Raw genomic sequence first — 13,726 nt, 5'->3', positions numbered from 1 at the left:
GGCACTGTTGCCAATTTTATTTAAGTTTCTATTAACATTCCATTATAAAATAAGTTTAAAATAAGGATACTTCCAATAATTGTCTGATTTTAAAACGTAATCCAAGTGAATTTATGGCATACAATGAATGGCTCAGCATCAGTGTTGCTTTCAAAATCTAAAAAAATTCTACCTTGCCTTGGTTGTCAATTTTACTTTTTTTTAGGCAGAATGCAAAAACGAACATAAACTATGGAAACGCTCCAGTTTTTTGAGTACAAATAAATCTTGATACAGACAATACATTCATTGTTCCTTAAAGAATAGAATATCTTCGACTTAAGAATTACAAATGATGAGAAAATTAAAAAATAAATAAATAAATTAAATAAATAATTCTTTAGAAAAAGAAATTAAAAAAATAAAATACTTAAAATTATTAAAATATTGTTGCATGGATTTGTCAAAAATTATTATTTCGGCATAGCTACTAACTATTTTTTCATTAATAAGTTGTTAAAGTTCCATTTTTGTTGAGGGTTGTCCTCATAGTATTAAGACCTCTGTGTCACAGTGACAGCATTCCGAAGAGAATAGGACCAGGCTATTGTCATGTTTCATACTTGTATTTCAAAATGGATTTAAGCATTCACATTATGATCTCGGCACTGGATGTAAATTCTTGGTAGCATTCGCTGACCCCTCCATTCTGATAAAAAATACATCCATCTCCCAGTGAAATATATCTGGAAAAAAGTTGCATTTTCTCAATACGCAACGGTGCAGTGTCTTGGCAGTGCCAATCATAACAAGCTCATATATGTATAGAGCATGTTGAAAACATATCTTTGATCTAGATGCCTCAAAATAATTGAGATACTTGGTAAAAGTAAAAAATCGGCAACATGTTGAGGTACTTGCTATATATTTGAAGGCAAGACTATACTCACGTATCAATCGAAAAAAATATTTTCACGGATATTCATAAATAAATATAAAAAAATCACAAAAGTCTAAACAAATTACCAAAAAAAATTAAACAAAATAAAAAAAAGTAAAAAAATTAAATTAGAAGCATCTTTATTTTAAAATCATTTTATTATTTTTTGTTTGAAAAGAATTATGAATAAACTTGGCAGCAGTATTTTTTCCAAAACCAATCGTTACCTGGGACTGACATCAGCCCTTGATATTTTGCCTTGATACGAGTTAAGATACCCATTGAAGTCATGTTCAACAAGAAAAAATCATAATCCATACAGAGTTCAAAGTTTTAAGCATGGCAACGCTGTATCACCACCGGTCAAAGAATTCTTCTTCAAATACAAACATTCATCTACAGATGACATAAATGGTTGATTTCCTGCCTCAAATCGTGATTAAATTCTACAAAAGTAGCTTCTTAAACACAGAACTCAAAAATATAGACATTTTTAAAGCTCAAATATATAAACTTTGCAACCCTGTATCATTAAAACTATACTTGCATTTTGAGTTAAATTTTAACAAAAGCCTTAGTCTATCATAAAATTGCATCTAAACCCCAAAAGCATATCTTTTAGCCGTCACTAAGTTCGTTTTTAAGTTAAGAAACTTGATAAAACGAACATTTTTTATAGGTTTTTATGTCAACTTTGCAACGTTGTTTTAACAGAATTAGTAGTATTAATGTTTCAATTGAAATATGCATTCGATAATAATACTAACATTTGATAAAATGTCACAAAATATCATAAAACATCCAATTGAATCGTTCTGAGAAAATAAGATACCTGAGAATATGAGAATTTTAAAGCTCAAATATGCCAACTTTGCAACGCTGTATCTCGGAAACTAGACGTATACTCAAGCTAAAATTTTTACTAGAGGCTTACCTCATCATAAGGTTTCATTTAGGCCACAAACGAACGAAATCCCCGGGTTCCCGAAAAGGGGCCAAAAAAGGCCCTTTTTTAGGGAGGCTCTTTCTCACACTTACAGCATCTCCATAGAACGTGAACTAAAGTTTTGGGGAAAAAAGAGCTGAATCTGAATCCTATCGGGGTTTTTCTAGGAGTTTTCGCTCCGGAGCTGCTCAGAAGTTTAAGCTATTTTTATTGCAGCACGGGGACCCATAAGCTGTTCAGATGCGATAATCTTAAATGTAGATAGGTATTTTTATATCATATAAATATACTAGGGGGCTGTGGCTCTTTCCCGGTTTTTTTCAGAAATGACGTAACTACCATTGATTATTTTCTTTTTTGTAAAGATAGGTTTCTTGACATAGAAATCTAGGTAGCTCGCCCTTCGGCCGCTGCGTGGTTCGACCCCCGGGGGTGTTTTGCAACGTCTAATCGAATTTGCGAATGGGTCGATCAAAGATTACGAAAAACTTTCAATTTGTGAAATCTTTATTCCCGTTTGTAACTCCATAAGGGGATGTTGTCTTAACTCTCAGTATAAAGGGACTCTGGGGATACTTTTTTTTCTTTTTTTTTCTACTACTCTAAAATCCTTGCGCTTAAGTCCCGCCCCCCTCCGTCTCTACAACCATCGTTTAAGACCATCAAACTCGGGTCGCCTGGCCGGGAATCGAACCCGAGCCCCCCGATCATAGAGCTAGCTCTACAACCACTACACCACAGGAGGCCGACTTTGGCCGGAAGGAAACGAATTATGTGCTTTCGACATGGAAAATTGTATGGAACCTCTTTGCCATCGGTGGCGTAGAGGAGGACGTTGCTGACGAAGTAGACGTCCCAGAGGGTGCGGAAGAGCTCGAGGACGTTGGGCGGGACAGCGGCGGTGACGAGGACGTAGTACTTGGTCGAGGTCCATAGGTCATCGGTGCCGTTGGGGTTGACCAGGTCCCAGACGTCCAACTCCTCGTCGACGATGACGATGGCCAATTTGGCGCGCGGCTCCTGGCTTGTCGTCGCGTTGCGCACCGTCAGGATGATCGGACCGATCTTCTTGAACAAACTTCCCACGAACTCGGAGTTGTTCTCTGCATGCTCCACGTCCTGCACATAGAGGCGATACTATAGAGACTCTGTGCTCTCAATGCTGTGGAGACTCAGTACTCTCAATACTGTAGTGACTCTGTACTGCCAATCACTGCCGCCGGAAGGATAATTTGTTTACCTGATGCGCAGTGGCGTGGCGTGCTTTGCTATAGGTATTCACGCTCAGCGTTATGCTTGTTGCCTACGTGGCAAAACTGAAGGCGGACCTCAGTTGGAAGATATCCGCTCATAGGTTTACGCTCTTTCTATTACCTCTAGCCAAAACCGCTTATGGAGGAGGGAGCTATAAGTTTCTAAATAGATAACTATTCGTGCTCCTCGCTCTGATTGTTGCGTATGCGGCGATGATGAAGGCGGACCTCAGATGGTAAATTACCAAATTAATTGACAACCTCATTCTTCGGTGCAATCAAAGAGCACAGAACGATACAAGCGCATTTCGAATAAATAACTATTCGCACTCTCCAGTATGCTGCCGTGCAATGGAAAAACGCCGTATGAGCTTTCAGGTGTTGCCCCTGGCAAATCACTAATTTTCAAGAAATTTTTTGAATATTTTTCAACCAATTTCTCAGATAATTTTGTTTGTAATTTATTCTAAAACGTCTGAAAATTTTAAAGAAAAATATTCATAATTTTCCTCAAAAATGAACATTTTATCGAAGAAAATGTGGCAACTCTCGAATGTTCATACGGCGTTCTTCCTTAGCATGGCAGTATGATTGTTGCCTATTCAGCGAAATCGAAGGCGGACCTCACGCAGACGACATCCACCTACGTATACCTATGTATTCACGCACTTCCTATTGGTTCCAGCAACAAAGTCTAAGGAGGGAGGCAAATCTTTGCTCTTGCTTTTTTCTCTCCTCGCTTTCCTAATCGTTTCCCTTTCCTCTTATTTCAGTACCTTTTGTTGTGAAAAATGTTTTGCACGAGAATATGTTCAATTTTGCATCATCATGTTCCTCAGGTTAAGAAGGTGAGTGGAAAAAGCAGTTTCATCTAACTATGCCTGAAGTTTAACAGTAACCAGTTTTTCTAAAAACTAAAATGTTTCATAAGTGCATTATGGGCAAAAGGGTGATAAAATTCCCAACTCGTTACCTGTGCGAAAATCACCTCCACGGAATGGGACTCGGCTACTTTTTTCGTGGCCTTCACGAGTCGAGTGAAATTCAGGGATGCGAGCCGAGTCCAGTTGAGAGCTTGCCAGGATTCAGATTCCATCGGGAAGACGTCTGATGCCCAGGATCGGTCCGAGCTACCCAGAAGCTTTTGGTTCGTCTCGTTAACTCCAACCGATATCATTATGAACCAAAACAGATTTTTAAATTCGCCCATCCTGGTGCATGATGTAGCCAGCTGCGTGCACATGGATATCATACTGGAGAGGAAATAATTTTTAATACACTTATTCTAAGATTACTCTATCAATTTATCATCGAGCACCAAAAAGTTTCTTATTGTGGGTTTTTTTTATCTATATGATCGTAGAATACTTGGATCGCATTGCACAGAAAAGAACCAGCGCGATTACAGTGGTGTTGAAATTGTGCAACTTCTCCTAGTCTTTTAAAAATACTTAAAACATATAATTACCTACTGTACTAAAATTTACACACTTATCTGCCTCTGAAAATAACAATTTTTGGTGGGAAGTCGGAGCTTTTTGCTTTTCTCGGGTTTTTTTTTTTTTTTAGATAATTATATAGAATCAATATTTTCACAACACTGTTATGGATTTAGTTCCATTTCGCTAAATGCGATCCTTTTCTGTATGCTGTGTCATCCTTGACTCCTGACTTGATTTTTTGTGGACCAAGGTCCCTTTTCCAAGGACAGTCATAACTAAAATGAACACCAAAAAAATAAAGAACAAAATAAAACCTTGGGGCCCGAAAAACACGGATGATTGAATGATAGACCCGTATTTTAGTCAATGACGATTTCAGAGTTTGAAGGAGGCACACCTGCTTTTATGGTGCTCGAAAAGGTGTAAATATATTACGTACACTAGAATATGGAAGAATAAGGCATTAAATTAAATTATCCTTCGATTTAGGTTCCAAAGAAAGAGCCGGCTGGAATGCGATAACTAAGCACATAAACCAGGACTAGGCAATGTAATGGTCTGCTAGATGATATGGATTGCATTTTGCAAAAAGGAACCACTAGCATTGCAATGTTGCTAAGATTGTGCAACTTCTTTTGTCTTGGAGGAAAAACCCCGATTATCCATTAATAGTTTCTATTTTACTCGCTAAAAACTGTAAATTTAAGACAAAAATTACCATCTAAATTTCATAGTTTTTCACGATTTCCGCAATTTTTTTGGAAAAGATGAAATTGCACAATCTTAGCATCATTGCAATGCTAGTGGTTCCTTTTTGCAAAATGCAATCCATATTAGATAACCGTTGTGCACACAGCAGTTCGAGCAGAATAAAGTAGCGAGGGGAAAAATTCACAGCAAAATTCATGTGCTCAAAATTTGAATCAAATGTATCACTTACCGCTGAGAACATGCGAATCTTTACCGGTAAATGCGCCAAAGATCACTGCAAGGGTTGAAGAAAACTTTGGCGCGGACTGACAGCGGACAAACGTCAGCCATTCCTCGGGTCGAACCGGGCTTTAATGATGTAATTTTGCGGTGGGTTTGACAAAAGTTCTTTTATAGCACGTCTGAGAACAACTAATTGGTTGCACCGTGACAGCTCTTCAGTCTTTCGCTAATCCGAGCAACTTCGTTACGCCGGCGTGCCAAACAAAAACCACAGATCTCAACACGATTGCGGATGGAGTCAAGCGGTTTTTTATCAGCGAGTTATTAAGGAGAAGTCCTTATTCCGATTATGGGAGAATCACCCTGCAAAAAAAACAAAGGTCATGCCGTTAGCCGGGGTGCCTCGCCCCAGGAGGAAGAAGAGGGAGCGCCTGCCCCTTTAATGAATAAGGGGAGGTTACAGGGATAGCTTCAAAGACAATGGAAATAGTTTAAAAATAATGAGCTGCACGATTGAGTTCTTGTGAGAGCGCTGGGTCCGATTTTAACGAAGCTTCGGTGAATTGCAGGAGCAACAAAATGTCTAAAATCAACTGTCAAACTCACAAAAAGCATTCAAAGTTAAGGCCACACTTGTATGTCGAGGTGGAATGGAGAATTTGCAGGTGTCTGAAATTTGAAGAATTTCATGTTGAAGTGGAAACTACTGAGTGAAGTGAACACGAGGATACCATTGGTTCATTAATCGAGCAATTGTTGGAAAAGATGTGACGAAAATATCTAATTTGCTAAAACACATGCGATTTAATTGGAAATGCCGCCAGATGACGCCAAAAGGCGCTGCATTTTTTCACTTTTAAATAAATTATTAGACTATTCCCTATTACAGAAAAAAAATCATAAAAAAATACTGCGAAATCAGCTTTTTAAGCACACTCAGATATAGCAATAAAAAATTTGCGTGCAAATTCTCCATTCAGGATTATGGGATGGAAGCGTACACGGTAAAACGAAGTAAGTGACATTTTGTGTCAATATGTATGTATATACTGTTAATATTTATCGGTTGGTTTTCCTTTCGGTTACATGGACCAAATCTTTGGGTCGAAAAATTGCAATCTCGTTGAGAATTAGACGTAAAACCGCCTGCCGGTATCGAACCTGGGTCGCCAGGGCCGGATTTAGGGGATGACCACATGGGCCGCAGCCCATGGCGGCAAAGGGGCAAATTAGGGGCAAATTAGGGGGCGGCAAATGTTGCAATTTTTCAAATGTAGGTATTAAAAAAAAAAATTGGATTCAGAAAAAAAATTAAAAACGAGAAAAGGCGACAAAATCTCTCATTTCCTGAGAGTTAGTATAGTAATTTCTAATTTGTTCGTCTTTCGGTGATACAAGAGACAGCGCCTTTCATTAGTCTAGTTGAGAGAGAAACCAAACACGCAATTTAGCCTGGAGGAGTGCGGCGCAAAGAGCAATGATGACGAGGACTTGAGATGAAAAGGAGAAGCCCTCGGCGCGCCGCGCCAGTCAGCATTAAACACATATTAGCGCCTACAAGACTCCACGAATACTTCACGCATTGCGTCGAACGTAGTGCGGTCAGCAGCGGTCGGCGTGAAACGCATAGCGCCTACAAGACTGCGTGGGGATACTGCACGCATTGCGCCAAACAGTACGGTTAGCGCGGTGGTGGAAATTAAAATTATTAAACCACATTTATGTTTGTTCCCTCATAATTTTTTCATTCATTTCTTATAAATGGAGAAGAAAAGTTCCGTGAAATTTTGCTAGTTGTGTTGACAGGGCTTTCGCCAAAATATGTATTAAACACGAGTAGGTTTTTTTTTAGTTTTAAGCAGCGAGTCGTCAATTAGCGATTGAGATTAGGTAAAAATCACAACAGATTACAACAATCATGGTTTTAAAAAAAAAAATGGGTTAAAAACGATCAGTTTAATCCACCTAAATTGAATAAAACCTCACCTTTAAGATATGAGTAGGTGTCCACTGGAATAGTTTTCTCCCAGTAGGAGCCAATGTCAGGAGGTAAAAATCGTCCAACAGTTAATGAAGAGAACTTGGAGAAACTTAAAGTAATATTTTGTGATTTCTGGAAGAGAACACATTTTCCTTTTTCACGTAACTTGGCTGCACTATCTGTCTTGGTTTTCCTCAAATATTAGACCCACATTTCTCCTTGGATTCCAGTTTGGTGTCAAATAACAGATTAACATTAGGAAAGGGCGCCTTGATTGAAAGGAACATTCAATCGGGCATAAAAGCTATCGCAGGTGTCAATGGTTTGGTCAAGTGCTTGCCGCGCTAAGTCACACCAAACGTCCAGAGGTCATTCAAGTAATCGATATATGATCGGAGGCCGATGTCTCATAAAAATTCAGTTTCTTGTTTCTTTTTGAGGGAATAGGAGAAAAAAATGTGGAGTGACGATAATTATAACAAATAGCGAGATCTTTGAAAATAGTCACACTGGGGAAAAAACACATTGGATCTAGAGTCCGGACTTTTGAAAACATTGACAAGAAAAAGGACTCTTGATTCAATCAGATTTAGCTTAAATCAAAAGGAAATCCGTTCAAATTAAGAGGCTTGTTTCTTGATTTAAGCTTAATCTGACTGAATCAAGAGTACTTTTTCTTGTCGATGTTTTTAAGAGTCTGGACTCTAGATCCAATGTGTGTTTTTTTCCAGTGTAAGATCCTGTTCTAGTAATCATTTGTGACATTTCCCACTGATTTCAGCTTTTTTACTGAGAAACTCAATTTTAACCCATGTGGCCTTATTTGGACTCCGTGGCCCTGATAAGGCCTTTTTTTAAAATTTTGATAAACTGAATTTTGACCAATTTTTTTTTTTAAAAAAATTGAAAACCCCTTACATTTTCTTAAAATTTGAGACATGTTGCATGTCTGTGTTTTTTTCCCTGTGCATTCTAACTGCATGCTTTGACTGATGCCAATGAAAGATGTGTGATTCTGTTCGTAGATATCGTAGACTCGAATTTCGCCTTCAATTTCACGCATAGGCAGCAAAAATATAGAGGAGCGCGGGGATCTATTCAGAAATCACACATTTACGAGCACTCCGTCTTTATGTCTTTGGCCTCACCAGAGCTGGGGCGTTCTACCACAAAGGCTCTAAAATTGGCGAAAATGCCGAAAAAATTTTTCATCTCAAAATGAGGTAGACAAAGTCTGTCGAGTGCACATAATAAAACCTCCCGATCCCAGAATCCGTTGTTTGAAAAAAGTAGCGTCAATGGAATATCTACCAGAAATACTCAATATTTCAATACTTCCGGTTGCATCCGCTGATCGCTAGAAACACTTTGATTGCGCGCGAAAGAGTATAGCTTCAAATGAATTTCGACCGGAAATATTCAGCATTTCCGGATACACTAGCTACTCGCTGGAAACATATTCTGATTGCGTGCGAAAAGTCCAGTGAGTATCCACCGAAAATACTCGTATTCAACACCAGCTAATCGCCGGAAACGCGCACTGATTGCGCGCGAAAGTATACAGCGTCAAATGAATATTTGGACCGAGTTTAACAGATTTTTTAACAAATGAATGATTTTTAACAATGAATTTCGAAGAAACTTGAACTCGATTTCGGAATAATTTCGTCTTTGCTGCTCTTTTTGACAGGTGTAAGCGTCCAAATAGTTCACCGAAATATATCGACGCCACTCTCGAGGAAAATACTGATTGCACCCGTACCCTATCGCGAAAGCCGTGGACCTGGACAGATCTCAGATTTCGCCTGCACATTCGAGCGTATGCTTCCCGGCCCACCGCGGAGTTAAAATAGTTGCATGTTAGGTCCGAACCTAACTTCAAATGGACCGAGTTTAACAAAAAGGAACCAAGCCACATCAGCTATTGCCAAGTTTAACTCGGCAATTAAAGTTTTTACGAGAGAACGTTTGTTCGGATTTCTTTGAAAATTTTAAGGAATTTGCTTCGTACCATGGAGAATTTCACTGAAATTTGCACGAAAATCCGCATAACCGTCTTCATGTAAAACATTAAATTGCCCAATTAAATTTGGCAATAGCTGATGTGGCTTGGTTCCTTTCTGTTTACCGCGGTTCAATCGTCATGATTTAGTTTCTTCGCTCCGGTCACATCAGCAGATTATCACCAGAAATACTTTCTGAAGGAGCTTTAAGTTATTCAGCCAGCAAATTTAGTAGATTGATCACGGCGATGAAGTGCGCGTAATCTGTGAAAAACGAAAAAGCGAGGAAAACAGAATTCATATCAGCTAAGATACTATCATCTCAGAATAGTACCATTTGAACTGGAAGTAATTAAATTTTCGCAACCTTCACAATCGGCCTGAGGTGGTAAAAACTTCAGCTCCAGTTATTCCAACAACGGGTCCTGAAATTAGAAGACAAATTACTTTACATTAGAAAACCGCTGTCGGCTTATTTTGAGAGATCAGAGAGTAGGTAAAGTTCTATCGCTTTTCAAACATTTGTTCATTCCGAAGTGGTACACTAAAATGACAGTGACCTACTAAACTACCTATTATAACTTCATTTTCGCCCAAAGATTCAAATTCCGGACAGGATAAGTAGTAGAAAACGTGAAAGTAAAAAGTTGAATGAAAGTCGCATGGACATGGAATGCAGAATGCTGGATGATAAGTTGGGTGCAGCGCCCTCTGGTGACTAGCTTTCGAACGACGACTTGGCAGCGATCGATTCTCTTTTGAGAGGTGGTCGCCCTGTCTCGGAGCTGCGCTAGTGATCTGTGTGTTGACGCCGCGCTTCCCTTCGCTCCTTCGCCATTACACAATAAATTTGTAAACAAATAGATAAAATAGAGATTTTGTGTGTTTTTCGTCTTTCCTTGCTTCGTTGTTAACTCGAATATTGGCCTCGCGTTACGGCGGTCGTTTCAGTGTTACGCGATTTGTAACAAACTTCTCGATTTTCGTGAAAAAGGGAAGTGGTTTTGTTTACGGATCTTATTTTCCAAGTGATATCGTTTTCTAACCTAACTCTTAATGCTTACCACATCTCGGTAAAATTCAAATTGTAACTTAACTAGCTTAATAATTCTAGTAGTTTCGGTTGTTCTTCTCGTAGGCTTAGATTCTGATATTTTTATTTGTGTAGTGAATTTTGCTGAAATAGTTCGGTGATCGGTAAATTGTTTTATGAGTGAGTTGTGTCTAGTGGTCAAGCGAGGATTATACTTTGGCTGACTTCCATTTCTTGGGGATATTCGGTGAGTTTCTACAGAGTTTTTCTCATTATCATACAATTATTTAGGACAGTTCTTCCTAATCTCTGTTATCAATCACATACTCGCCTCCAACAAGGAGAACTGAGATGCAGCGAAACGCAATTCCTTCACTTCTTTCTTTGCTTCGTTTCCATTTAAGGTAATAACGAACTAATGACCGCTTAACGTTTCACAATTTTACGTTGCACCTCATGTATCTATACCACCAATAACATTGGTCAATAATTGCTCTACAAGGGTGTGCATCTGTAGCTCAAAGAGACAAAGTTCTTTCAGAATGTTATGCTTATTTACATAGCGTGTCCGGAGTAAAGATCAATACCTCTGCCTTAATGCAATAGATAGTCATTTGAGTTTCTATTTCACATTACTCTCAGCTTATTCCTTTTATTTTCTGGTATCAGATCTCTACTGATTCCTGCTCGGTTGCAGAGATTTTAGAATTACTTAGAATTACTCCTTTAGCATAATTTGTATTGGTTTTAAAAGTCAAAGGCATGTACGAAGAAAGTTCTTTCAAGATAAAATTGAGGCACCCATATGCCTATAACCTAAACCACGTACTGATTAATCTACTGATATTTTACATATTGATTTCCAGCCACAAGATCACGTGTCAAACAAAACCCCAGATTGTTATATTTTGAGTGGTATCTACATTAAAGACTAGTCCGTTTAATTCTGATTCAGTCACCACTAGACCTCTAGAGAAAAGTAGAACCTCAGGATCTCTTGCATTGCATAGTCAATGCTTTAATTTTTACATTTTTTAGCTCCCAAGCTAGATATTAAGCAATATTTGTATTGCCTCTTAATTCAAACATCCTGTTAAAACCGAAACAAAATTTGCTAAAGTGTTGAGTTTTCTCAATTGTACAATTGATTTAAGCGGGTATTGGAGAGGAAATGAAAATTTTGGGAAACCTACCCCAAAAATTCTCTGAATGTTCTTATTTGCAATGATCAATTATAGGTACCTAAGTACGCAAATTTACATATTTTGTATTGAGACCAGGAAGTTGAGTTCAAGTGATTTCAATGTTGATTAAAAATCTCTATACCTTGTTCATAATTAGGTTAGGTTTATAAATTTCACTTTTGTCCTTTCCCTGTATTTTCCGTTATATCGGATGACAAAGTACGAATTGTGGTGCTTTCATTTTTTATTCTACCTGGTGTTTGGTTCTCTCAATAAGCCAAGGTGTACATATTCAAGTTTATTACAAAAGTAAAAGAACACCTAGAACTGGGGAAAGGAAAGAAGAGACGTATGTCACACCCAAAACAACTTGAATGTGTGAATCATTAGTTACCACATCAATTTAGGTTGAATGGTACTGTTCTCTGACCTGATGTGCGTCCCTTCTTTTCTTTCCTCAGTTCCATATGTTTCATTTTGCAACCTTTCGTTTTAAGGAAAACTAATGAACATGTCTTGCGGAATGCATCTCAGTTTGTAAATATCGCGTCACAATTATGTGCGATAGGCTCCTCCAAATAGTTGACCGAAATACTGCCGTGCTAAGGAAAAACGCAGCATTAACCTACAGGCGTTGCCAAATTTCTCCTGGCAAATCACTAACTCTCAGGAAAATGTTTGAATATCTTTCTGCCAATTTCTTAGATAATTTTGTTTGTAATTTTATCTAAAGTGTCTGAAAATTTCAAGGAAAAATATTCACAATTTTCCTCCAAAATAAACATTTTATCGTAGGAAATTTGGCAACTCTCGAATGTTCATACGGCATTCTTCCTTTGCACGGCAGAATAGACATCACGCTCGAGAGAAGCACTACTTGCACCCATACCCTATCGCATAAGCCGTGGTCAGATCTCAAATTTCGCCCTTAAAATCGAGCATATGCAACCAGGCTTACCGCGGAGTTAAAATAGTTGCATGTTGGGTTCAAACCCAACTTCGAGTACTAACCTTCCATTGTTTTACGCTCAACGTTTTATTTAAATGCCGAGTTTAGCTTTCGGAGAGGCATCTCTTCGTCAGTTGGTGTCTATCGCGTCATTCTGTTTGTAATGTTTTTTTTCTCTCTCAAGTGTTAACTAAGGAGTCCAGCGGAAGTTGCACGAGATATTCTCGGATGATCAGTCCAGTCGTTCAATCCTCTTCTCATAATCATGCCAAAGTGCTTCCACTTTTTTGCTGCATTAAATTTCTTCAAACTATCTCGAAAAATTTCCATCGCGCAGACAAATCTCGGGGGGCCTAGCCGCGGAGCGGCAAGGGGGCAGACCCCCAGTAGTATCTTAAAAGGAGGGGTACCTTTACCAAAAATAGGCAATTTAGATTGTATTTCCTAGATTTTTTTTTCGTGATATGCCAGACAAGTTTTCTAAATTTTTTTTTCTCCCCCTTTCAAGAATTTTCTCGCTCCACCCTTTAGAGATAGGGTCACTCCAATTTCCCAATCATATCGTTGCAAACGGTGGAATACCCAAATATTGTCTCAAATTTCCTCTGAGACAAAAAGAAAGATGAACTTATTCGATACAACGTGAAACAGTCTGCAAATGATTATTGCACTGAGTAAAAAGCTGAAAAATTCAAATTGATTACTCACTCGCATATAGATTATGTATGTGCAAGTGACCAATTTTAATGTTGCAACTTTTTAATCAAAATGAACTTAGTCAAACATTTTTTTTCGCGAATTAAATTCCAATTTTTCTGTCCTAATCGACGGAAATCGGACTACTGAAAAAATTGTATCCGTGGACTGCATCTTTCCCTTCGAACCCGTCACAAGTACGCGGGTAAATGCGATGCAATTTCGCATCGTAGAATGACACTCGCTGCAGCCTTCCGGAGTCCAGGCGGGTGACGGTTTTGCCGTTTTGCCAATTTTTTGCATGCGAAGAAAAATGCAAGACGCGTGGGGGACAACAAATTCCGTCGAGGTGTAATGTAAAGCCGGTTCGCGCCGCATCATCGCAGA

The 13,726-nt window shown here is 38.6% G+C and overlaps 2 protein-coding genes across 2 annotated transcripts in view; one reads left to right on the top strand and one right to left on the bottom strand.

Moving 5' to 3' along the window:
• Nucleotides 1–2,462: 2,462 nt before the first annotated feature.
• Nucleotides 2,463–4,370, bottom strand: LOC140224896 (uncharacterized). Its single transcript, XM_072301931.1, has 2 exons — nt 4,092–4,370; nt 2,463–2,984 (listed from the first exon to the last, which is right to left on the bottom strand). Exons 1-2 carry the CDS (start codon nt 4,368–4,370, stop codon nt 2,463–2,465), a joined length of 801 nt encoding a protein of 266 aa, XP_072158032.1.
• A 5,678-nt stretch (nt 4,371–10,048) lies between these two features.
• Nucleotides 10,049–13,726, top strand: part of Sema1a (semaphorin 1a) — a 583,530-nt gene continuing 579,852 nt past the window's right edge. The window contains exon 1 of the mRNA XM_019051359.2: nt 10,049–10,757. The gene's annotated coding sequence lies outside the window, so the exon portion shown is untranslated. The remainder of the gene's footprint in view (nt 10,758–13,726) is intronic.

Source organism: Bemisia tabaci, chromosome 6 (genome assembly GCF_918797505.1).
Source record: "Bemisia tabaci chromosome 6, PGI_BMITA_v3".
NCBI classification, from domain to species: Eukaryota; Metazoa; Arthropoda; class Insecta; order Hemiptera; family Aleyrodidae; genus Bemisia; species Bemisia tabaci.
This window is presented reverse-complemented; position numbering and strand designations above follow the sequence as displayed.